The following is a 23,734-nucleotide window of genomic DNA, read 5'->3' as shown; positions in this document are numbered from 1 at the left end:
TTGGGGGCGTGGCCTTGGCGGCGGCCATGGAGTCCCGCACGGCCGGGCCGGGCCCGCCCGCGGCGGCCGCGCAGGTAACGGGGGCAGGGCACGGACCCTGGGACGGAAACGGCCCCCGGGACAGACAGAGCCCCCGAGGAGGGCACGGCCCCTGGGATCGGACACGGGCCCAGGACGGACAGAAACCCCCGGGAGGGACAGAGCCCCCGGGACGGAAACGGCCCCGGGATCGGCACGGCCCCCAGGATCGGACAGGGCTCTCGGGGAGGGCACGGTCCCCGGGACAGAAACGGCCCCGGGGGCAGGCGGGCAGCGCTCAGCCCGGCCGTGCCCCGGTAACGGGCGCGCAGGGCGGTCCCTGGGCGGCCCTGCCCGGAGCCTCCCACGCCCCCGCCGGTTCTCGTGGCTCTGCTCGCGGAGCCCTCCGGGCGTGTAACGGGGCGGAAAGGAGCGCGGGGAAGGAGGGAGACGCTGCACGGGGACGTTTCTGGGGCGCTGTGATGGTGCGGAGAACGCGGGGACCCCGGAGCGCTTTGCGGAGCGGGAGGGCCACGGTAACGGCGCTGGGCATTGCCGGGTCCGGTACCGCGGCTGGGCATTGCCGGGTCCGGTACCCGCGGGGTTGATGGCAGCTGGGTTTCGGGCTGCCATGCAAATGCGGTGTGACAAGAAGGGCTTTGCTGTGCCGGAGCAGGATCTGCTCTCCAGCCACGCTTTGGTTTGGTTTGGTTTCTCCTCTGGGCTGTCAGGATTGTCCAGCCCTTCCGTAAATCCCGGCACACAGGTTATACAGCCTCCTGTACAGCTGGGAAGCAGCTCAGGGTAGAAGAATGCTGCTTTGCCCGAAGGTACAGGGAAATCCTGTCCTTCAGCATCCCCTCTACTGTCAGGTGGAAACGCACATTCCCTACGCATCAGTTATGGGATGGATCCAGGTAAATTCTCAGATGTGGCCTGGGTGTGCAGACAGAAACCCACATGAGCTGCAGCTCCAGGAGAGCTGGCAGAGCTTGTCTGTTTGAGAATGAGCTTTTCATGAGCACTGGCTGGCAGAGCTTGTCTGTTTGAGAATGAACTTTCCTGGGGAGTTTTCCATCTTCTCGTCAGTGATGCAGAGCTGGCATTGAATCCTCCAGGAGCTGCTCACTGTGAGGGGCTGCACACCTCCCCCTGAGCCCAGCTTGGCTGAGCAAGACCTGGTACAGCCAGGTTAGACCAGGAAAGCCTAAAATTGGGGCAAATCAGCTGCAGGGCAAAGGAACCCCCTGCAGAAGGGCCAGACTCGTTCCTGGAGCACCTGTGCTCGTGTCCCATCACCTTCCCTGTGCTCTTCCCTTGTCCCCAGGCAATGGATTCTCCCTATGCCAACGGAGCCTACAGCCCCCCGTACCCGCACTACGCCAGCCTGCCCCAGGCACGGGGCTTCTACTGCTCGGGGCCCCCGCGCAGCCCCTACCCCCCGGAGCCCACGGGCCTCTACCGGCCCCCGTCGCCCGCTCCCGCCTGGAGCTACGTCCCCCCCGAGTGTCCCCCCGAGGGCTCGGCCCTCCGCAGGCACCCGGTGCCCGGCTACTCCCCGCCACAGGTAAAGGGTAGAGCGTGTGGGTCCTGGCATGGGTGGTGGGGTTGTGCCAGGGGAAGCGGCTCTGGTGGGGCTGGGGGTGGCTCTGAGTGCCTGGTTTTACTCTTAGCAAAAGTGATGGGTGCCCTGTTCCCTGGAGACTCTGAGCTTTTGGGTCGGGAAAGTGGGAATTGGGTGGCCAACCTGAGCTGCTGCTGTTCCATCCAGCTCCCAGGGCTGGGAATGACCCCCCTGTAATGCCTGTCCCAGGGTGCAGGGCTGGCAGTGACCCCCCCTGTAATGCCTGTGCCAGCTCCCAGGGCTGGGTGAGGGTGCAGTGACACCCCTGTAACGCCTGTCCCAGGGCTGGGTGAGGGTGCAGTGCCCCCCTGTAACTCCTGTTCCCATCCCCGCAGACCCCAGGAATGCCAATGCCGCAGTATCCCTATGGAGACAGCAGCGCAGGGGTGACAGGGCAGGGCCCAGTGCCACAGCCCCGAGCCCTGGAGGACACCTGGGGCCCCCACTCTGGCTTTGGGGTGCAGCCTCGCTACGCCTGGCCCGCCTCAGGGCACGGCAGCCTCTACATCTCGGATTCACAGCCAGCCTGGAGCGGCAGCGGGGCCCCTTCCCACCCTCCCTCCTGGGACTCACAGGCACAGGTGAGCTCCTGTTTGCACACAGAGGACTTAAACCCAGGGCTGTGATTCTTGTGAAGGACAAGATGTCCTGGGTAGGTCTTGAAATGGGTCTTGAAATGGGTCTGGCAGGCTTCAAAGTGACTCCACTTTTTTGGTGCCCAGTAGCAGCCCTGATGTGCTGGTGTTCACAGGGGTCTCAGGTTGAGGGAAGAGACAAGTATTTGACTCTATGTTTCAGAAGGCTTGATTTATTATTTTATATTACATTAAAACTATACTAAAAGAATAGAAGAAAGGATTTCATCAGAAGGCTGGCTAAGAATAGAATAAGAAAGAATGATAACAAAAGTTTGTGGCTCGGACTCTCTGTCTGAGCCAGCTGGGCTGTGATTGGCCATTAATTAGAAACAACCAACATGGGCTAATCAAAGATCCACCTGTTGCATTCCACAGCAGCAGATAACCATTGGTTACATTTTGTTCCTGAGGCCTCTCAGCTTCTCAGGAGGAAAAATCCTAAAGAAAGGATTTTCCATAAAAGATGTCTGTGACACCCTGATGGGGAGTTCAGGGGTTCAGATTCCTCCTCTGCACAGGTGCCCCTTGCTGGGGTGTTGTTTTCTACCATGGGAGCAGAGCACAGCTCCCTGTCCCAAGCATCCCCAGCCCTGTTGGGTGCAGGATGAGAGCAGGAAGCTGCAGGTTAAAAGGAAATGCACTTAGAGATGTTTTCTCCCTCTGACTGCAGGACTCTGTCTACGACAGAGCTGAGCAAAGCCCCGGCCAGCACAGTTACTATTCTGATGGCAACCAGCGGCACTCAGGGCCAGTGAACGAGCACAGGGTGGCCAAGCCTGCCCCATCCCAGCCCAGGGTGCAGTACAGTGCCCAGCCCCAGCTCTATGACCACACCTCACGGAAACCCATGGCCAGGAGCCAGGAGCTGGGCTTCAAACCTGCTGAGCAGCCTGCCACACATCCTGCAGCCCTGCAGCCAGAGATTCAGAGGATCCTCCACGTCATGGGGGAGGCTGAACAGCTGGAGGAAGAGGTGGATGAGTTTGTAGGGAAAAAGACAGATAAATCCTACAGGCTGCTGGAGGAGATGTTGACCAAGCTGCTGCTGGAGCTGGATTCCATTGAGACTGGGGGCCAGGACAGTGTCCGGCAGGCCAGGAAAGAGTCCGTCCACAGAATTCAGGCCATACTGGAAAAACTGGAAAGAAAGGGATTGTGAAAGCACATGAGCCACAACACACAGCCTGTTGTTGAGGTTCCAAAGAGTTCTTTTAAATCTCAGCTCTTTCTGCTACGCACTATTGACAATGGAATAGCAATAAGCCCTGAGTTAACAAATCAAATTAAACCCACCAAAAAGCCAGCCCAGAAGCCCAGCCCCGACAAACAACTCAGCAAAGGACAAATGGAGAGAGGTTTGAAGCAGCAAAAGTATTGAAAGAAGATGTTGAAGAGAAGTGGGCCAAGGATGGAGCCCTGTGGGGTTGTGCCCAATCTCTGGGTGCCTCCTACAGCCACAGCCAGGCTTCAGACACTCCTCAGATGTGCTGCAACGTGCAGCCACCAACCAAGACTCTGGGCTTGTCCTCACTGCCTGTAATTTCAGCTTCAGCTCCCTTGCCATGAACCCCATGTGTCCTCAGAGGGGTTGTTTGGGTTTAGTGCACTCAAGGAGCACCACTGAAGAGCTGGAGGGAGGGACTGTGCTGGCACATGTCACATCGGGCTGTTCCTGCTGCGTGGTGCAGAGCCAGTGTGGGGTGTCCCTGTGGGCATAGGAACAGACTGGAAATCCCCGTTCTGCCACTGAAAGAAGTGCAAGTCAAGGCAAGAGCAGGGGCAGGATGCTTGGAAGCGATTTCCAGGTCACTTGGGTCAGAATCCCCTGTTTTATGTCCCTCTCCGTCCTGTGAGTTCTGTGTCCCACTGTGCAGCACCACGGGGAGGGAACAGCTCGGCCTGTTCCAGCCTCCTGGTTACCACCTGCACAGCAACTCACTGCTATGTGTGGCACCTAATAAACCCTGACAAGTTTTAAATGTTATTTTGTAACTGAGCTGTCTCAAAGTCTCTTTTTCTTTAAAAAGAAGAGGTGAGGAAGGTTTTGTAACTCAGACCAAAGCTCCAGCCCAGCTCTACCAATGAACAGAACATTTGAGAAGGCTGTTTTGGGGTGCCAGGGTGCCCCATTGCCTCCCTGGCAGTGCAGATGCTCCAGGAGCCTCCAGCTGTGGCTCTAGGGCCAGTCTGGAGGGGATTTAGGATGCCTGAGGCTGGGAGTGCCCTGGCCGTGCCCTGGCCATGCCCTGTGTGCTGCCAGCGCTGATGTCCTGGAGGCAGATCCCACATTCCCAGACAGGGCTGTGGCCACAGGATGACCTTTGGAGCTCGTTGAGATGTGTCCATGACCACACGTGGTCAGTTTGCACAGCCAGACACGTCCAGGGTGAGCTGCATGTCCTGGGACAGGGAAAGGCTCTGCTGCTGCTTCATTCTGTGTCAGGCAGGGAGCACTTCTGAGCTGTTCCCTGCTTCCAGCCTGGCAAGTGCCTCCTGGGTTCTGCTGGCTGTGCTGGGAGATCAATAATTCACAGTACTCAGAGAGTGCTGCCCTGTCACTGAGCTGGTGAAGCCCCTGTGAGTGCCACCCCTTCCCCCATCAGCTGAACCCGTCCAGGTAGGATATTCCTGAACAATATTTCTTGTCCCTGCCTCCTTGGCAGAGGGTTATGTAAATCCCTGGAGCAAAGCCCACGAGAGAACGTGAAGTGGGCTGAAATGGCAGATATCATCACAGGGTGTGGGGATCCCACAGCTCCGTGGGACACCGTGGCTGCCTGGGACACTCCACATCCCTGGCTGGGTTTTGTGTGTTTCCCCCAAAGCTGAGCTGGGATCAGGGGTCAGGCACAAGTCCCACACCTCATCCTGCAGGAAGCTCTGCTGTAATAACCCATCCCTACCTGCTGCCTCTGCCTCCTCCACGCAGGACCAGAGTGCGTCACAGCTCCGGGTGATCCGAGTGGGCATGGTGTGACACGGGCAGGAGCTGTGTCAGCACCCACTGCTGCAGGCCCTGCAGGGTCTCCAGCTGCACAGCCGGGGAGCTGGGCACTCCTGACCCTCCTGTTTTCCTCACCAGTCCCTGCTGTGTGAGCACTGGGATAGCAGTTCCTGGCAACTGGTTTATCTTGCAGCATCCGCTTGCAGCATCCACCCACATCACAACCCCCAAATTAGAAAGTCTGTCTCTGTTTATCGCTGGGCTCATCTCTACAGAAACCAAACTCTTACTCTGGGGTTGCCCGTTGCTTCTCCAGCAGTGCTGGAGTTTCTCAATCACCACGGAGGCTGAAGTGTCACAGAGGGACTGAAAAACAAACATGAAATCAGCACCGTGTGGTTCCTGCTGCAATCACCCCACGCTGGAGCGTTTGTTCGTGCTGCAGCTGGCACAGGGCTGGGTGTTTCCCTGCACCCCAGTGCCCCTCATCCAGGTCAGGGCCACCATCACCCGGGCAGGGGGCACAGGGAGGGAGCAGAGGCGGGGAACAGGGGCAGGGAACAGTAACAGGGACCAGGGGCAGGGAACAGTAACAGGGACCAGGGGCAGGGACCGAGGAAAGGGAACACGGGCAGGGTTCACAGGGAGGGACCAGGGGCAGGGCACAGGGACAAGGACCAAGGATAGGGACCAAGGGAAGAGAAGAGGGACAGGGAGCAGGGGTAGGGAGCAGGGACAGGGAGCAGGGACAGGGGTCACAGGGAGGGGCAGGGGACAGCGACCAAGGGAAGGGAACACGGGCAGGGTTCACAGGGAGGGACCAGGGGCAGTGGTCACAGGCAGGGATGACAGGCAAAGGTCGCGGGCAGGGATCGCGGGGCTGCGGGCGGGGATCAGAGGCAGGGGCGCAGGCAGCAGCTCCAGCAGGGACTGCGGGCAGGGACTGCGGGCAGGGACTGCGGGCAGAGATTGCGGGCAATCCCCGCTCCTCCCCGGCCGTGACGGCGGGGGCGGGCCGCGGGCAGCGCCGCCCCGGGCTGGGCGGTCACCGCGGCCGGAGCGGAGCCTGCGCTGCCGCCCGGGCCGGGCCGGGCCGCTGGGGCCGCAGCAGCCGCCGGGGCACCGGGGCCGCTCGGGGCCGCTCGGGCCGGGTTCCCGTGGAACCCCCGGTGGTGGTGGCGGCGGCGGGAGCGAGCGGCGCTCCCGGCTCGGCCGCAGCAGCCCCATGGCGGCGCAGGAGCCGCCGCGGCCGCCCCCGGGCACCGCCGAGCCCCCGGAGCCGGAGCCCGGCGGGCGCTACGAGGCCGTGGTGCCGCACTGGTTCTACTGCAAGGTCACGGACACGCGGGAGCGCTGGGTGCCGTTCAGCGCGCAGGACTCGGAGCGGCTGGAGGCGGCGCACGGCGCAGGTAGGGCGGCAGCGGCCGCGACGCCGGGCGGGGGTCCCGCGGTACCACCGGGCACGGCTCCCACCGCCCTCCGGTTCGGCATCCCCGCTCTTGGAGCATCCTAAGGAATGGGCCTGCTGAGGCTGCTGTGTGCTTGGGATTCTTCCCTGGACGCATCCGTGGCTTCCACCTGGGATGCTAGATTTTCTTCCCTCGAGGGATTTTAAACTGGGGCTTTTTTGGCCATGTGCCCGCTCCCAATAACCGAGAGGATGCATCAAATGGTCTGACCCCATTCAACTGATACTGCTCTGAATTATATATAATCATGCTGCAAAGCATCCTCTGGTGAGGCCGGGAGAACGCTGCCAGGATGGCAGGAATTCCTCTGGGAGAGTCCCCGCAGCACGGAGCTGTGCCTGCTATGGCAGCAAGGATTGGAGGTCAGCTCCAAGCCCTGTGCTGAGACCCTTGTGTGCCAAATGTCACCATCTGTGCCACCTGCTGCTGCCACAGGCAGAGCTCCGATTGCCCAAGGATTGGCTCCTGTCCTCCCTCGCCCAGGAAGTTTCGGATTAGAGGCTGTGCTGCTCATCCCCGGTGCTGCTGCCTGGCACAGGGTCCACAGGCAGACCCAAAAGGCAGCGAAATTCACAGTTTGAGGTCTGTAGAGAGGTCTCTGTTTTGGAGAGGAACGCCTTAGAGACAGGCGACCCTGGTGCACCCTCACCGTTACACAATGCCCTTCCCAGGGCCTCAGTTTCACTTTTACCCTCCAGGCCAGGCAGGGAGAGGCCACGTAAGCGTGTGCCCGAACTGGAGAGAAGGACAGTGCAGTGGAATGTTTTCATCTTACCTTCTGGTGAGATGGAAGTCGAGCATTGTCCTGGATGTTGTTTGTTCTGTTGGTGCTAAAACCCTGCCTGCTCCCTGGGATTCCGGTGCTAATCCAGCCTCAGAAATGATGGGAATTGGCTCTGTTCGGTGTCCTTGGAGCAGGAAAACCCTCCTGGAGTGCTGCACCCCCTGTGCCACCCCCCTGGTGCCACCAGGGCATGCTCATATTTCCAACCAGGTGTATTTATAACCTCATTAAAAGAGGAGAGAAAACATCTTCTCCATAAAATCCCATCAGATTTCCCTCTGGGGGAAATCTGACTTGGGGCATCTCACCCCAGCAGTGAGTTTGGGTCCGGAGGTGGTGCTGGTGCCGTGGTGGCTGTGCTGCCCAAGGAGATGCTCCAGCCTCTGTGAGCTTGCTATTTGAGGCCTGGGAGGGTTGACTGCAGGCCCTGTTCCCCAGGGAAGGAGCAGGCTGGCGTGGTGGTGCCCACCTCGGGGGGCAGGTACGACGTGCACCTGCGGGCGCGGCGGCGCGTGGCCGTGTACTGGGAGGAGGAGGCGGCCGAGGTGCGGCGCTGCACCTGGTTCTACAAGGGGGACAAGGACAACAAGTTCATTCCCTACTCAGAGTCCTTCAGTGAGGAACTGGAGGTAAGCACACCCTTCCTGCTGGTTTCTATCCCAACTTCTCCTGGTCACACAGTGCCTCTGATGTCCCAAACCCCGTACGAGGCCACTGGCAGGCCTGAGGACATGAACTCCAAAGAGGCTTTGGCAGGCACTTGTGCAGCTGATTGATGTAACTGTGAGCTCTGCCGTGGCCTCCCCTTCCCCTGCCCTCAGTGCATCCTTCCAGCACACCTGAAAGTGCCAGGCTTTCCTTTGGGATGGTGCAAATTCCACCACACCTGAAAGTGCCAGGCTTTCCTTTGGCATCATGCAAATGCAGAGATATATAGGCAGACGTATAAAAATACCCATCTTGGCAATAATCTCCATTCTGATGTACCAAACCAGTTCTAAAGGGATGGGGAAGTCTGCTGCTGCTGCTGTCAAAGTGAGGAGCTCTTAAACATTCTCAGCAGCTGATCCTAGGATGACCCTGCTGCTCCTGCAGCTGATTTCTCTGCTTCTTTTGCAGGGTATTGATAAGAGATTCTGGAAATTGGGTGGGGAGTGTCCCAAGAGGTTGAACACTGATGGGCATACTTCCAGCTGACTCACAGTGGGTGTTCCCTTCTGTAGGAAGCTTACATGATTGCCGTGACCCTGGGTGAGTGGAAGAAGAAGCTGGAGTCCCCCAACAGAGAAGTCATTATCTTGCACAACCCAAAGGTGAGCAGGGCCTGCTGAGGACACCCCCTTGGGTCTCTTGGTGCTGTTCCCTTCAAATGGGTTGTCCCAAAGGCATTCCACTCACCTGCCTGTGCCACAGGAGAGGGCAGTGGCAGCTGAGCCTGCCAACAGCCTCACATTCCTTTCCAACACCTCTGTGGGCAAAGCACGCTCTGGTACCACGCCGTGTCAGCCACAGCTGCTGTCGCTGTCCTGCTCTGGGTCACTGACAGGCTCTTCTTGTTCCCAAGCTGATGGTTCACTACCATCCTGTTGCCAGCTCTGATGACTGGGTCTCCACGCCCACGGAGCAAGGCCGGCCCCGCACTGTGAAGAGAGGAGTGGAGAACATCGCTGTGGAGATCCCCAATGGTGAGCCCCTGCTCCCATCCCAAACCCCGTGTGACCGTGTTCACAGGGGTCTGAGGATGAGGGAAGAGAGAGGATCTGACTCCATGTTTCAGAAGGCTTGATTTATTATTTTATTATATATATTATGTATTTTATTGATATTATTATATATTCATAAATATACGTAAATGTATATTTATATATTATATTTATATATTTTATGATATATATTATATATAAATGATACTAAAAGAATAGAAGAAAGGATTTCATCAGAAGGCTAGCTAAGAATAGAAAAGGAATGAATGATTACAAAAGCTTCTGTCTTGGACAGAGAGTCCGAGCCAGCTTGCCTGTGATTGGCCATTAGTTAGAAACAACCACATGAGCCCAATCCCAGATGCACCTGTTGCATTCCACAGCAGCAGATAACCATTGTTTACATTTTGTTCCTGAAGCCTCTCAGCTTCTCAAGAAGAAAAAAATCCTAAAGAAAAGATTTTTCATAAAAGATGTCTGTGACAACCCCAGGTGGTGTTTTCCACCCTGATCGCTCACAAAGACTGGAGGAAGCTCCCATGATCCTTTAAGTCAAGTGCACGTCAAAACATTTTGTGCCAAAAGGATCCAAATGGTTTCAGAAACCTCCCCAGCCCCTGCAGAGCTGCAGATCCAGGGGAGGGTGCAGAGACAGAGCTGCTGGGAGCTCTGCAGTGCCTGAAATGACCCCTGAGGTCTTGATTTGTACAGGAGGGGAGTTTCTTTCCCTGCTAGGGACACAGTGCTTTATCACTTACCTTTGTGCTGGTGACTCTCTGGGGCACGTGCTGTCCCCCAGGTGCCAGCTCTGTCCCTCCCAGCTGCCTTGAGCTGCCAGTGGGGCCTCAGCACTTGGCCCCATGAGGACATCAGGCAGTTGCTCCATTTTCCATGGCTGCCTGCCCTCAGGAAGGCACGTATGCAAACTGAGGTGTGTGGGAAGCAGAGAACAAGCCCTGACTCCACCTGGGCCATACCTGGGAGATGCAGCTCCGTGGGGTTCCTCAGAGTGGGGTGGGCATGGGGCAGCTGCACTGAGATCTCCTGATCCTGCAGTTCAGCACTGAGACCCCCTGATCCTGCAGTTCCCTGTGCTGGGCAGGGGTGAAGGGCAGTGGGGATGAGCCACCACCCCTTCCTCTACTGTCCTGTCGGTCCAAATCCATCCCAGGGCAGCTGACCTGAGCAGGACAATGTGAGATACCCCAGCAGCCTGGAGGTGTAAATGCAGGCACTAAGGAGGGTTTTCATGGGCCGAGGTGAGGGTGGGAGGCTCCAGCCCTGCCCAGGGCTGCCTCCAGCCTCTCTGCTGGGTGCTGCCTGCTCAGCAGCCATGCCCTGAACTGCCCTCCCCTCCTCAGGAGAGCCTCTGCAGATCGACCACCTGGTGTTCGTGGTGCACGGCATCGGCCCCGCCTGCGACATCCGATTCCGCAGCATCGTGCAGTGCGGTAGTGCTGAGATGGGAGGGGAGGCTGGGGGGAACCTGGGAGAGAAACCTGGGGGAGGAATCTGTCAGGAGAACCTGGGATGGGAACCTGGCAGGGGAACCTGGGAGGGAAACCTGGGGAGGCAACCTGGGAGGGGAATCTGGAAGGGAAACCTGGGAGAGGAACCTGGTGGGGGAACCTGGAAGGGGAACCTGGAAGGGGAACCTGGGAGGGAACTTGGGGGGCAACCTGAGGGGGAAACCTGGGAGAGGAACCTGGGGAGGGAACCTCACTTTGTGGTTGGCACACGCTGCCTCAAGCCCCCCTGACCCTGGCAGGCAGCATGGCCAGGCCTGCTGCCTGTGGGCAGAATGCTCACTGACCACCAAATCCACCTTCTGAAAGGGTTTAGGCAGCTGCTGCTCCTCAGTTTTGCTTCACAACAGAGTTATTTTTTTATAAATTTCTAAACGTTTCTTATCCTGCCCCTGTGAGGGAGGTGCAGATGGGGCAGCAAAATCTAGCAAGCACACGTGGCAGGACATGGAGCCTCCCCTGATCTGTAGTTAAAGATTCAGGGACTTAGGGGAGCAGCAGCAGATTAAAGACCCTGGTGGGATTTCTCTGTAATGATCTTTCATGGTATTAAGTGTGGTTGGTGCCACGGGCTGGCCCCAGAGCCTGGTGCATCTCCCTAAGAGCTCTTTTGTTTCACAGTGAATGATTTCAGGAACGTGTCCCTCAGCATGCTGCAGTCACACTTCAGGAAGGCCCAGGAGCAGCAGCAGGTCGGGAGGGTGGAGTTCCTGCCTGTGAACTGGCACAGCTCCCTGCATTCCACTGGTGTGGATGTGTAAGTGTCCAACAGCCCCTGCCCCAGGGCTGGGGGCTGGCAAGGGGCACAGGCAGCCTCCTGCCCTGGAAAATCCACTTGTTCTGTTGGAAAAGCTGTGAGTTTTTAGGGTAGGAGGGAGCAGGGCAGACAGGGACCCCAGAGCACCTCCCCACTGCCATTCTGCAGCACACAGCAGGTGCCTGCTCCCATCAGCATCCTCAGAACAGGGGCTTCTGCCTCCCCTGGCTGGTCTCAGGAGGGACAGGAGATAGAATCAAATATGGCAACCAACAGGACTCTCTGGTTCCCTAATGACTTTCTTTCTCTTTTGTTGTTTTATTTTTGGTTTTGTTTCCATTCATCATGTAAATAGTTTATTTGTGTTATTTCCTTGAAATAAGGATATTTTTTCTTTTATTCATCTCCAGACAGGAGCTATCACATACTAAATAAATATTGAGTATTAAGGTGTTAGATGAGAAAATTCTCTTGTAGGCTTCAGTATGAGATTTGTATAACCTACAGAAGTCTTAATGTACTTGGAGATCAACCTCTGTTTTTAGCCTTCCTGTTTAATTTGACTACTTACCTAAAACAAAGATGAAACTTACAGTGATCTCAGATTGAATATTTGAACCTTGCCATCATGCCACACCTTGCTGAAGCCTCTGAGAGCTGAGTACCCAGTTCCTGCAGTGCCCCAGCACCGAAGGGCAGAAAGCAGGGCAGGCTCTTTATTCTTGGAGTGTAAGAGCACAGGCTGTGCTTTGCCTTCTGAGGGTCTGGATTACAACACACCACGTTGGAAACTCTGTCAATCCTCCTGAGAACTCGCTTTGCTGTAGAAACAGGGTGGGCTTCCGTGGTTTCCCCAGCTGCAGCCCCCCGTGTTCCTTTCCCCGCAGTGACCTGGAGCGGATCACGCTGCCCAGCATCAACCGCCTGCGTCACTTCATCAACGACACCATCCTGGACGTGTTCTTCTACAACAGCTCCACCTATTGCCAGACCATCGTGGACACGGTGGCCTCGGAGATGAACCGCCTGCACCGGCTCTTCCTGCAGAGGAACCCGCACTTCAGGGGCGGGGTGTCCATCGCAGGGCACAGCCTGGGTGAGGGCTGCCCGCCGTGCCCGGGGGCAGGGAGGGCACAGCCACAGCTGCTCTGGCTTAGAAGGGACACCAGCCATGAAACCAGGTTGCTCTAAGCTCTGTCTCAGCTTCCAGGGGTGTGGCAGCCACAGATTCTCTGGGCAGCCTGTGCTGGTGTTTCACCGAGTAATAATTTCTTCACTGAGTAATAATTTCTTCCTGACATTTAATCCTCTGCCAGTTTAAAGCCATTGTCCCTTGTCCTGTCACTGTCTGCCTGTAAAAAGGCCCAGGATGCAGCTCTTCCATCCCCAAAAAGAGGTGGCTCGGGCTCTTCCCCTCCAGGTGCTGATGCTCTGGCCCTGCCTGGTTTCTAGGGTCTCTCATTTTGTTAGAAGGGACTCCAGCCATGGGACCAGGTTGCTCCAAGCACTGTCTCAACTTCCAGGGTTGTGGCAGCCATAGTTTCTCTGTGCTTCACCACAGAGTAATAATTTCTTCCTGACATCCAATCCAGCCTGTCCTCTGCCAGTTTAAAGCCATTGTCCCTTGTCCTGTCACTGTCTGCCTGTAAAAAGGCTCAGAGTGCAGCTCTTCCATCCCAAAAAAGAGGTGGCTTGGGCAGCCTCTTTCCCAAAAGAGGATTTTCCCTCTTTCCCTCCCTCCATCCCAAAAAAGAGGTGGCTCGGGCTCTTTCCCTCCAGGTGCTGATGCTCTGCCCATGCCTGGTTTTTAGGGTCACTCATTTTGTTTGATCTCCTGACGAACCAGAAGGCTGATCCTGAGGAGAAGGAGCACTGTGTGCAGGTAGGGGAGGCCACTGACCCCTCCCTCCTGCAGCTGCATGGGGATAGGGCAGAGCAAAGTGGTGAGCACAGAGTGTGATCCCTTCTGGATCTGTTCACAGGGGTCCAGGACAACCTCAAGCACGGGGGGGATTGAGGAAGTAAAAGAAATCCTGAAGAAGCTGGAGCTGTCTGAATATTGTGATGTTTTTGAGAAGGAGAAAATGGACAGGCAAGCACTGGTGAGAAGTTTCCCTGTTTTACTGGCTCTTGTGGCTCTTCTTTGCTTTTCTTCCCCATCATCCCATCTCTGCACATCTCCTGGTACTGAGTCACACATGAACCATCTCCTCACAGTCCCATAGAACAGACACCTCACCATCCCTCTGCTCCTGGACTAACACCAGCCTTGCTTATTTTCCAGTTCTTGTGCACAGAGCAAAACCTGAAAGAAATGGGAATTCCCTTAGGGCCCAGAATGAAAATACTCCATTACATCAGCTCTGAGACAGGGATGAAGGTTTGTTTTCCACATGGTTTGTGCTCATGCCATCACATCCCATCCCACTGCACCCTCTGACACCAGGACCCCTTTGTGCTGCTGCAGGGTCGGAGTTCAGCAGCTCCTGGGCACAATGAAGGTGGGGCTGAGCCAGGGTCCCCATCCCAGCCTGGGGACAGCTCTGAGGATGGCAGGAGCTGCCAGTACCGGGATGTTGGCTTGGGACAGGTACAACAGCTCTGGCTGCACCCAAAACCCTCGTGACACAGCACAGGGATTGTCTGATGAGCAAATCTGAACATTTGTTCATCATCATTGTTCATCAACAAATGTTCATCATTTGTTGAACATCCCCCTGCTGTCCCAGGTGTCGGCAAACTACCCCCAGCTGAACTACAAGCCCAGCATCTTCTTTGCCTTTGGCTCTCCCATCGGGATGTTCCTCACGGTGCGAGGAGTGAAGCGCATCGACCCCAACTACAGCCTGCCCACCTGCAAAGGCTTCTTCAACATCTTCCACCCCGTAGGTATAAGAGCCAGAGCTGTGTCCTGCGTGAGGCACACGTGGAGGACGAGCCCTGGCCACTGTCACTGTCCCCCTCTCGTGTGCAGTTTGACCCCGTGGCGTATCGGATCGAGCCCATGATCGTCCCGGAGCTGGAGTTTGAGCCCATGCTGCTGCCCCACCACAAGGGCAGGAAGAGGATGCACCTGGGTATGGCACAGGCAGCCCCTGTCCCCCGGCCTGGGGTCAGTGCTGCAGCCCCCAGCCCCACAGCCAGCCCCCTCCTGCCTTGCAGAGCTGAAGGAAGGGCTGACCCGCATGAGCGTGGACCTGAAGAACAACCTGCTGGGCTCCCTGAGGGTGGCCTGGCAGTCCTTCACCCGGTCCCCTGTGCTCGCCCTGGAGGCAGGGAGCTCTGAAGCTGAGGCAGAGGCAGAGGCTGGCACTGAGAAGCAGCCAGGTCAGTGGTGGGGGGCATGGGGGAGCCAGGGGTGCAGCCTTGGCCCATGAAGCAGCGTGCCTGGAGTGCCACAGCCACATTGGAGGCACCTGGATCTCCCTGAATGCTGTGGCCTTTTCCTGTTAGCACCTTATGAAGGGGTTTTCTGGGGGGGTCTCAGCACACTACACCACCTTTTAAGCCCACTCCCCTCCTCTGGGTGTCCCTTGCACTTCAGCTGCCTCTCCCCCGTGTGAGCTGCAGAGGGGTAAGGGGAGAGCACGGCCCTGCTGTTGTATTGCCATGGCTGCTGGTGCCCTGGGGCTGAGCCAGGCTGCTCCTCCTTCCTGCAGACACAAAGCCAGAGGAGCCCCCAGCAGCAATGAAGGAGGAGACCCCTCCCATCAACGTGGGGAGGCTGAACGGGGGGAACCGCATCGACTACGTGCTGCAGGAGAAGCCAATAGAGAGCTTCAACGAGTATTTGTTTGCACTCCAGGGGCATCTCTGCTACTGGTAAGTGTCTGTGCAATGCTCAGGGCTTCAGATTTACGTGTGGTGACGCAGAATGGCATCAGTTTCAGAGGCAGTGTAGTGAGAAAAGCCTCAGGGGGTCGAAGGAACAAGATCTTGTCCTGTCTGTGACACACAGAGGGTGGGCACGGACAGAGGAAGGACACTTGGGCTTCTCCTCGTGCTGCCTGCATTGCAGAGCACTGCATCTGCCCCAGTTATCACAGAGGGCAGGGAGGCATTCCCTTCTGATGCCCTTTCCTCCCCTGCAGGGAGTCAGAGGACACTGTTCTGCTGGTTCTGAAGGAGATCTACCAGACACAAGGCATCACACTGGACCAGCCTTTGCCAGGGAGCCAGTGACCCACCTGTGCTGTTCTGGCTGTAAGTCACCTCTGCCTAAACCCCTTCTGGATTTCCCAGGACACTCAGAGGAGATCTGGTTGGTTTGGGAGAGTAATATCCATTATCTAAGGCAGGGAACATGTGTCAGCTTTCTTCTTTAGCCTGTCAGCACCTTTGGCTTCTTCCCTCTTCCCTGCACATGAGCATGATCAGACATGAGGAGAGGACCAGGGAGGGCTCAGGGGGCTGGATTCTGACTGCAGCTATTCCTGTGTTCTCCTTTTGCTTTCTCAGGTTCAATCCCACAGAGCACTCACCAGGAAAGTCCAGATCTCTTCTCTGCCTTCCTCTCTCCTCTGCTGCCGTGTCCTGCATGCTGCTTCCCAAGTACTTGCTGCTGCCTGGAGATAAGGATGGATTTTCCTCCATTTTGGCTAAGGGTGGGGGAAAAACTGTCAAGGAGAACCACTTCTGCTCAAACACACACACACACCACCTGTACAGTGACTCCCTGTGGCAATGTGTACTTTAAGCCTGCACCCTGTGAGTCCCCACACCAGCAGATGAGCTGTCCAGGCTCAGAGCCCTCACCTGGCTCTGTGAGGACACTCACAGCCTGGGACCTTGAGGAGAAAAAGCCTTAAACACAGCATGGGAAGAGCTGCAGCAGCCTTGCAGCAAGGGAGATTGCTGACTGCTAACACAAACCCCCCAGCAGGGCCCAGGAGGTGAAGTCCAGGGCACAGAGTGCTGCTGAGCCACAGGGGCTGGCCAGCATCATCCCTGCACTGCTGCTGCATCTCTGTGCAGCCCTGCACTGCAGCCAGGCAGGGCTGCCCCTAAAGCACCCTGTGAGAGTGGCATGCTCGTGCTCCTCCCTGCTGTGGGGTGCTGCTGGGGACAGCTCAGCACCCCAACCCTGCCCACCCTGCCCACCCAGGGCTCCCCAGTGCTGCTGGGGACAGCTCAGCACCCCAACCCTGCCCACCCTGCCCACCCAGGGCTCCCCAGTGCTGCTGGGGACAGCTCAGCACCCCAACCCTGCACACCCAGACCCTCCCCACAGCCCTGACCCAGCCTGTGCCCTGCTGTCCCTGCTCTGAGGAAAGCTTCCCCTCCAGCTGCAGCCAGCTGGCAGTGCCAGGGCAGGGTGAGCCCTCTGAGGCCTGCAGGGACACAGAGCAGTGCTGCTGTCCCACAGGGCTGGCAGGTGAGCACAGAGATCTGTGCCTGCCATGCTCTCATCCTGGTTTAGCTTTAAATGTACAAAATGCAGCCAGCAAAGGTGGAGCCCAGATCCAGCAGGGTCTGGCCACTGCAGGAATGACACCAGCTCTGTAGGCAGCTCAGTCTGCAGCTGCCTTGAAGCTCTTTTCTGAGGGAGCAGGGCTGGAGAGCCTCTGTGATCCTTCCCTGGGCACCAAAGGCCCTGGGCTGGGGCTCCAGTGCTGTGTGAGGTGTTGCTGTGCAGCCTTTGGAGAGCCAAACCACTTTCCCTCCTGCTGACTTTTGCCCTGCATGGGGTGAGGAGCCTTTTTTTCCCCACAGCCTGTTGGTTTGTTTTTCCTCCATTGTCTGTTATTTGCACTATTGGAAGGGTTTTGTTTGCAGCCTCCATCCCTCCTCCCCTCCCAAGGAACAGAAGCTGTTCTTTACCTGACTGCAGGAACAGCCCAGCTGCTTGGTCAGCACCTGACTGGCTAAAGTCTCATGGGAGTAGGAAAAGGGACAGTCTTAACATGGGACACTAATGATCAGCTTTTTAAGTTATGCACTTTGTTAAAAAAAAAAGGAAGTGAAATACATTTTAAATGTTATTTAATGTCTTTTCCAGTAAAAGCCAAAATAAATAAGTAGATGACTGGTGTGTGCATGTCTGGGGGGAGAGGGAAGGGCTGGAAAACTCTGATGTGCAGTTTTAGGGGAAAGTGAAGCTATTTCTGTGATTCTACTGAAGCTGCAGAGTTACAGAGGGTGCAAACTGCAGCTGATGAGGAGGTGTTTCATTTCTGACTCACCTGCCTTGCTCTGCTGCAGCCTCACCTGTGCTGTTTGCATGTACACACACTTGAAACCTGTCTTGGAAGGGACCAGTGACAAAGAGCTGCTCCCAGAGGAGCAGGCCCTGGATCTCAGCAGCACTCAGCCCTTTCTTGTCTGAGACAGAGCAGGCAGGGAAATGAGGGATGCTCCCAGACACCATTTCATTTTCTGCTGTCATCTCCTTGAAACTACTAAAGCTGCAAGGAAAGAGCACCCATCAGAAACCCCTGCAGACACCAGAGGAAATGGTTTGTAAAGCAACAACCCAAACCTTGAAATAAAAAGTTTTAGTACCATAGGTCATTACAAAAATTAAACTCCTTTATTTGGGACATTAGAAAAGCTCAAAGTTGGCAGGTCCTGCACTTCATTTCCCAAGAGAAGAGCTGGGACAGCTCGGCTGGGCTGCAGGGAGGTGGCCAATGGTGCTTCCTGGACTGGACACAAGAACTTCCACTAGACTGGGCACACTGGGCTGTCACATTTTCCCAGTTTGTGTTCAGGACCTTCACACCCAACTGTCTTTGTGCAGGTTGGCACCCCAAGTGCCTCCCTCGATTCACAGTGGGCCTGAAGAGGGGGTGGCCTACAAAATCCAATGAAATGAAGCAACACAAGGGCCAGGGCAGGGAACTCACCAGCTCAGCAGGGAACACCTGCCCAGGGCTTCATCCTCACTTCTCCTGAGCAGCCTCCCCTAAGCCTCACCCTGCCCTGGCATGCAGGGAGAGGTAGGACAGAGCCTGGCACTAAATGTTCATGTGGAAGCTGGGAGCTGGAGGCTTCTCCTCGTGCACTGGCAGCGCTTTGGGCTTGGCCACAGATGGTTTGTGGCACGTGGTGTCTGTCAGGGGAGGGTAGTACTGCCTGTAGCACAGGTATGCGAGCACCAAGCCCATCGCTGAGCCAGCCAACACATCTGTGGGTGAGACCAGAGCACAGTTAACAGCCCTTCACCCTCCTGAGCCTCATGATCAATTCCTCAGCAGCAGCTTTTCTGCTAGATCCATAACCTGACTTGGCTGGAAACCCAAGCTTGGTATGTATTTCAAAACCATTTCCCTGCAGGTGGCAGCAAAATTGCCACTGGAGGAGTAAAAACAAAACAATCCAAGTCGCTGCTGGGGGGTCTGAACACTTTTGTGGCACCAAAGCCCCCCGTGCCTGGAGTGCCCTGCTCAGGGCACCAGGAGATGCTCACCCACCTTCCCAGTGGTGCTTGTAGTCACAGGTGCGGGACACGGCGATGAGGGTGGCGAGGAAGAGGGGCAGGAGGAAGGCACAGAAGCGCAGGGCCCGGCCCCCCCGGCCTGGAACGAAGCTGTGCAGCTTCCCTGCCAGGTAGAAGGCAGAGAAGGCAAGACCAGCAAAGGCAACTGGAAGAGAACAGAACAATGTTGGTTCAGAATAGCTCCAGGTTTTGCTGTCAGACCCTGACCCTGACCCTCTGCTGCCGCTGCAGTGGAAGGGCTGTGAGTGGTGCCTGCCTGTCCCTGTGAGCCAAGGGAAATACCAGCTGGGAGTGTGCTGGGGAAGGTGAAACAGGAAAGCCTTATAAATATGATTGTCTGGCAAAAGATTTTGAGAATACAGAAACTATAAGCAAGACTGAAGTGAAAGCAAGCTTTGAGATCCCTCAGTTACTGAACTACTGGAAAACAATGGTGTGGCTGGCTGAAGGTGATCCCCTTTTGATGGAACAACACCCTCTGCTTGCAGACAGCTCCAAGGGTCAGAGCAGACCCTGCCAGCTTGGCAGAAGGGGCCCAAAGAGGAGTTTGTAGGGTTTAAAATGTAACACAGGATGGTGATGTAATGATTCTATAGGCTGTGTGTAAATGCTATAAGATATATATATTGTATTAGATTGGTTAGTGAGAATCAGAATATTCAACACAGAAGAAGATTTATGGTATTGGAACGGGAACCTCGCTCTCTTACCCCTTTTACTCTCTCACCCTCTCATCCTCTCTCCCCCTCTCTTCTCTCAGTCCTGCTCTGAGCTGTGCCTGGCAGCTCCCAGCAGGGCCCTGCCCTTAGCCCTTTGCAATAAACCCCAAATTCCCCACCTGGCTGCAGAGATCTCTCATCTCCGTCCATCCCAACCATCCTATCCCCCAACACTCCTACAGTAGTGATGGATCCTAGAAGCTGCTCCCTGGCACACATCCCTCCTCCTGGGTTGCAGACAGCTTTGGACCACATTCTCACCCCATTGCTTTGCAGAGGGAAACCTGAATCCCTCTCAGAACTCAGCCAATGTGATGGTGTTTGCAGGAGTCTTAAGATGAGGGAAGAGACAAGGATCTGACTCCATGTTTTAGAAGGCTTGATTTATTAATTTATGATATATATTATATGAAAACTATACTAAAAGAATAGAAGAAAGGATTTCATCAGAAGGCTGGCTAAGAATAGAATAGGAAAGAATGATAACAAAGGCTTGTGACTGACTGAGACAGTCCAGACAACTGGACTGTGATTGGCCATTAATTAGAAACAACCACATGAGACCAATCCCAGATGCACCTGTTGCATTCCACAGCAGCAGATAACCATTGGTTACATTTTGTTCCTGAGGCCTCTCAGCTTTCTCAGGAGAAAAAAATCCTAAAGGGAAGGATTTTTCAGCAAATATCACAGCTACAAGCCAAAGCTGTGGGGTGCAGGAAAACAAACCCAAGCTGCCCAGGGGGCTGTGGCAGGAAGGAGACTCTGGGGTGGCACTCACAGGAAGCATGTCCGCTGGGGAAGCTCTTCCTGCCCTCGCTCACCCTGCGGGCGTCCCCCGTGCACAGCAGCTCCGCGTTGGCGCGGCCGTCCGGGAAGCAGCGGTGGAAGAAGTCGGGCCGTGGCCTGGGACAGGGAAGTGCAGCTCAGGGCCCTCCTGCCTGGGCACTCCCAGCCCCAGCAGGGCAGCAGGGAGCAGCCTGTGCCAACGCCATCCTCCCCAGCCTGTGCCTAGAGTGAGCCCATCTGAGTGATGGCCTGAGACAGCAGCTCCCCAGTGTTGGAGCAGTGTGAATTGCTGCTGGCATAGTCCAGGGTAAGGAAGCAAAAAGGATCTCTGCGTAATATCCACAGATGTTCAGGTCCCAGCACCCACACACAGACAGAGCACCCTGTAGCTTTCTCCCTGCAGGGGCCTGGGGGCTGTCCCTGGTCTCACAAAGGTGAGGGGTAATCAGGGAATAGGGAAGGAGTGGCTCAGGAACATAGGAATGGACATAGGAACAGGGGAAGGAGCCAATGGGGTCTAACAGCTTTTTGAGGGAAGTTTCTTGTGTTTCCCTAGACCAGGGAATGCCCCCCTCCCAGGGTCTCCACACAGTGTTTTTTCTATTTCTATATTGTCTTTGCAGCTTGAAAAAAAACACATTATTTCCAGGTGAGTATGTCCAAGTTCAGCTCCTGGCCCTGACATGGCTATCACAGAATCCCAGGATGATGAGGTTGGCAGAGACCTCTGAGATCATCCAGTCCAACCTGTGCCCTCACATCTCACCCAGACTCTAGCACCCAGTGCCATGTCCAGGCTTTTTTAAACACATCCAGAGATGGTGATTCCACCACCTCCCTGGGAAGAGCATTCCAGTGCTTTATTATTATTTTGGTGAAAAACTTTTTCCTAATATCCAACCTATCCCTTCCCTGAGGTAGCTTGAGGCTGTTTCCTCTGGTTCTGTCAGAAACCAACCCCCACCTGTCTCCAACCTCCCTTCAGGCAGTTGTAGAGAGCAATAAGGGCACCTCTAAGCCTCCTCTTCTCCAGGATAAACAACCCCAGCTCCTTCAAACGTTCCCACAGCAGAGCTGCCTCCCCCACAGTGCTGGGCAGCAGCCAGTCCTCACCTCCCCACAACGAGCTTCAGGGCATTTGTGAAAACCCCATTCAGGGCAAGAGCAAGGCTGGCAGCTGAGAGAGAGCAAAAGGGTCACATCAGCATCGTCCCCACCTGAGAGTGCAGCACGTTCAGGCATGGGCAGGGCTCAAGCTGCCTTTCCCTGAACAAGGAGGAGCTCACCAAGGCAGGCTTCCCTCGTGTCCTCGTGGTCAGCGCCCATGACCAGCCTCGCCAGGAGGATGAGCAACAAGGGAGACAGAAATGCGATGAACTGCATGACACAGGGAGAATTTTAGGTGTCAGTGAAGCAGGTTTAAGTTCTCACCAGAACCCAAGGGCACTTACTCAAGACTCTGAGTGCATTCCCTTCCCCAAAGCCAAGCAGCAATCTGTCCTCAGCAATCAGAACACAACCCCCCTCAGCTGGATTTGCAGCAGTCCCTGATGGGCCCAGCACGTCCTTTGGTTCTCAGACAGCTCTTCTGGCAGAGTGCTGCTCTGGCTGCTTGCTGGGGGTGTCCCTAGGCACAGCACCTCAGCTCTGCCCTCCCTGCAAGCCCCAGCATTAGCGCTCAGTCAGCAGCACCCTCGCTCTGTCAGCAAAACCTCGGCAGCTGCTGATTCAGGGCAGGCAGTTATCATCATCCCCATCTCAGCCCTGGGGACTGCACCCCGGGACATCCTCACCAGGCTGCCAGGCTCCCATGGAGCCTGTTCCCACCTGGCACATGTCCTGCTTTACACATTTACACTGCCTCTTCCAAATGCTATCCCCAAGGTTTTGTCCTTAATGTTTAGTGGCCACCTCTTGTAGGAAACCCCAGCTGCATTTGCCAACAGTCCTTGACCTCACACCTGTGACAGATCAATCCCTTCACCAATCCCTCTGACACACTGCTCTCTCCTGGAACTCCAACACAGATTTAATCAAACTCTTCTAAGCAAGCCTAGAGCTGTTGGGAAAACATTTGACAATAAAATGATGATAATAAATCCCTGCTAAAAATAGCTGCTTGCAAGGAAAACATTCCCTGATAGCAAGAGCTGTGCTATCTTCCACACACCCGCTAAGTGAGACGTGGAGTGGATTATGGACAACAGTGCAAAGTCCTAATCAGTTTATGAACTTCAAATCCCAACAGCAATGGATGGTAAAGCCTCAAAATATGACAAAAATCACTGTATGTTCAGCCTGGTTGGTACTAATCTCACAGAATGGGTAGAAAGGGACCACTGGGGACCATCAAGTCCAACCCCTCTGCTCCACATCACCCAAGACTGTGTCCAGATGGATTAGGAGTATCTCCAGGTAAGGAGACTCGCACTGTCTGGGCAGCCTGTGTCACTGCTCAGTCACCCACACAGGAAAGTTCTTTCTCCCGTTCAGCTGGAAATGTTCCAGCTTGAGCCTCTCACCCCACTGAGCAAAGCCCGGCTCCATCCATCCTCACAGCCCCTCCCCGCAGCTATTCATCCACATGGATACGATATCCTGCACTTTCTGCAACGTGCACTAGGAGCTGCAGGTACAAGCTTTTAGCCAGCAGCTAAAGCTTGTATTGCAGTACAAGCTTTTAGGCAGCAGCTTTGTTTCAAAAGGAGAGCTGGTAATTCGAGAATAAATCCAAGTAAACGCAGGAAACACTGGCACAGGCTGCTCAGAGAAGCTGTGGATGCCCCATCCCCGGAACTGTTCACAGATTATGTAGGCTTGGTCTGCTGGGAGGGGGAGGGAGGGACAAAACGATCTTTTAAGCTCTCTTCCGACCCAAACCACGTTAAGAACCCACTAAACTTACAAACATGAAGACCGTGGGGACGTGATCCGCTTCAACGTAGGGATTTTTGTAGAGCCACATCTCCTCGGGCTGCACCACGCGCTGGAAGGGCGGCAGGAACTCCATGATCCTGGAACGAGACGAGCGAATGAGCGGCGGGGGCGGGCGGGGAAGGGCAGGGCAGGGCTGGGCAGGGGTCCCGCACCCACCCGAAGGTGGCGAGGAGCAGCACCCGCAGCGCGGCATCGACCGCCAGCTCCGATCTCCGCATGGCCACTGCCCGGCGCGGTCCGGAGGAGGGACCGGAGCGGAGAGTCCCGTTATCCCTCCCCGCCCCGCCCCGCCCCGAGACGGAACTGAGTCATCTCATCATTGGAACATTCAGAACGATTTATTGAAGTCAACCTCAAGCAAAAAAAAAAAAAAAAAAAAAAACCAAAA

At 55.8% G+C, this 23,734-nt stretch overlaps 3 protein-coding genes across 3 annotated transcripts; 2 read left to right on the top strand and 1 right to left on the bottom strand.

Annotated features, from left to right (window-relative positions):
• Positions 1-9: 9 nt before the first annotated feature.
• On the top strand, positions 10-4,272 carry BAG4 (BAG cochaperone 4). Its single transcript, XM_066567295.1, has 4 exons — positions 10-74; positions 1,346-1,585; positions 1,978-2,223; positions 2,951-4,272. The coding sequence occupies exons 1-4, from the start codon at positions 27-29 to the stop codon at positions 3,437-3,439; spliced, it is 1,023 nt and encodes a 340-aa protein (XP_066423392.1). The 5' UTR covers positions 10-26; the 3' UTR covers positions 3,440-4,272.
• Positions 4,273-6,449: 2,177 nt separating this feature from the next.
• On the top strand, positions 6,450-17,483 carry DDHD2 (DDHD domain containing 2). Its single transcript, XM_066567263.1, has 17 exons — positions 6,450-6,633; positions 7,916-8,106; positions 8,701-8,790; positions 9,042-9,162; positions 10,542-10,631; positions 11,328-11,463; positions 12,351-12,559; positions 13,275-13,345; positions 13,446-13,565; positions 13,748-13,843; positions 13,931-14,053; positions 14,193-14,348; positions 14,438-14,540; positions 14,626-14,790; positions 15,123-15,285; positions 15,555-15,666; positions 15,922-17,483. The coding sequence occupies exons 1-16, from the start codon at positions 6,450-6,452 to the stop codon at positions 15,643-15,645; spliced, it is 2,109 nt and encodes a 702-aa protein (XP_066423360.1). The 3' UTR covers positions 15,646-15,666; positions 15,922-17,483.
• A 487-nt stretch (positions 17,484-17,970) lies between these two features.
• On the bottom strand, positions 17,971-23,658 carry PLPP5 (phospholipid phosphatase 5). The gene is given in 8 exon segments (XM_066567264.1): positions 17,971-18,589; positions 18,876-19,046; positions 20,402-20,526; positions 21,523-21,586; positions 21,696-21,786; positions 23,315-23,423; positions 23,503-23,624; positions 23,626-23,658. Coding segments are annotated over 8 exon segments (885 nt in total). The 3' UTR covers positions 17,971-18,419.
• Between the last annotated feature and the right edge of the window lie 76 nt (positions 23,659-23,734).

Source organism: Molothrus aeneus, chromosome 29 (assembly GCF_037042795.1).
Source record: "Molothrus aeneus isolate 106 chromosome 29, BPBGC_Maene_1.0, whole genome shotgun sequence".
Taxonomy (NCBI): domain Eukaryota; kingdom Metazoa; phylum Chordata; class Aves; order Passeriformes; family Icteridae; genus Molothrus; species Molothrus aeneus.
This window is presented reverse-complemented; position numbering and strand designations above follow the sequence as displayed.

Coding starts and splice junctions, on each gene's coding strand:
- DDHD2 (XM_066567263.1), top strand. CDS start 6,450: ATGGCGGCGCAGGAGCCGCCGCGGCCGCCCCCGGGCACCGCCGAGCCC. Junction 10,632..11,327: donor CCGCAGCATCGTGCAGTGCG/GTAGTGCTGAGA, acceptor TTTGTTTCACAG/TGAATGATTTCAGGAACGTG. Junction 13,844..13,930: donor GCTCTGAGACAGGGATGAAG/GTTTGTTTTCCA, acceptor GTGCTGCTGCAG/GGTCGGAGTTCAGCAGCTCC.
- BAG4 (XM_066567295.1), top strand. CDS start 27: ATGGAGTCCCGCACGGCCGGGCCGGGCCCGCCCGCGGCGGCCGCGCAG. Junction 1,586..1,977: donor CCGGCTACTCCCCGCCACAG/GTAAAGGGTAGA, acceptor CCATCCCCGCAG/ACCCCAGGAATGCCAATGCC. Junction 2,224..2,950: donor CCTGGGACTCACAGGCACAG/GTGAGCTCCTGT, acceptor CTCTGACTGCAG/GACTCTGTCTACGACAGAGC.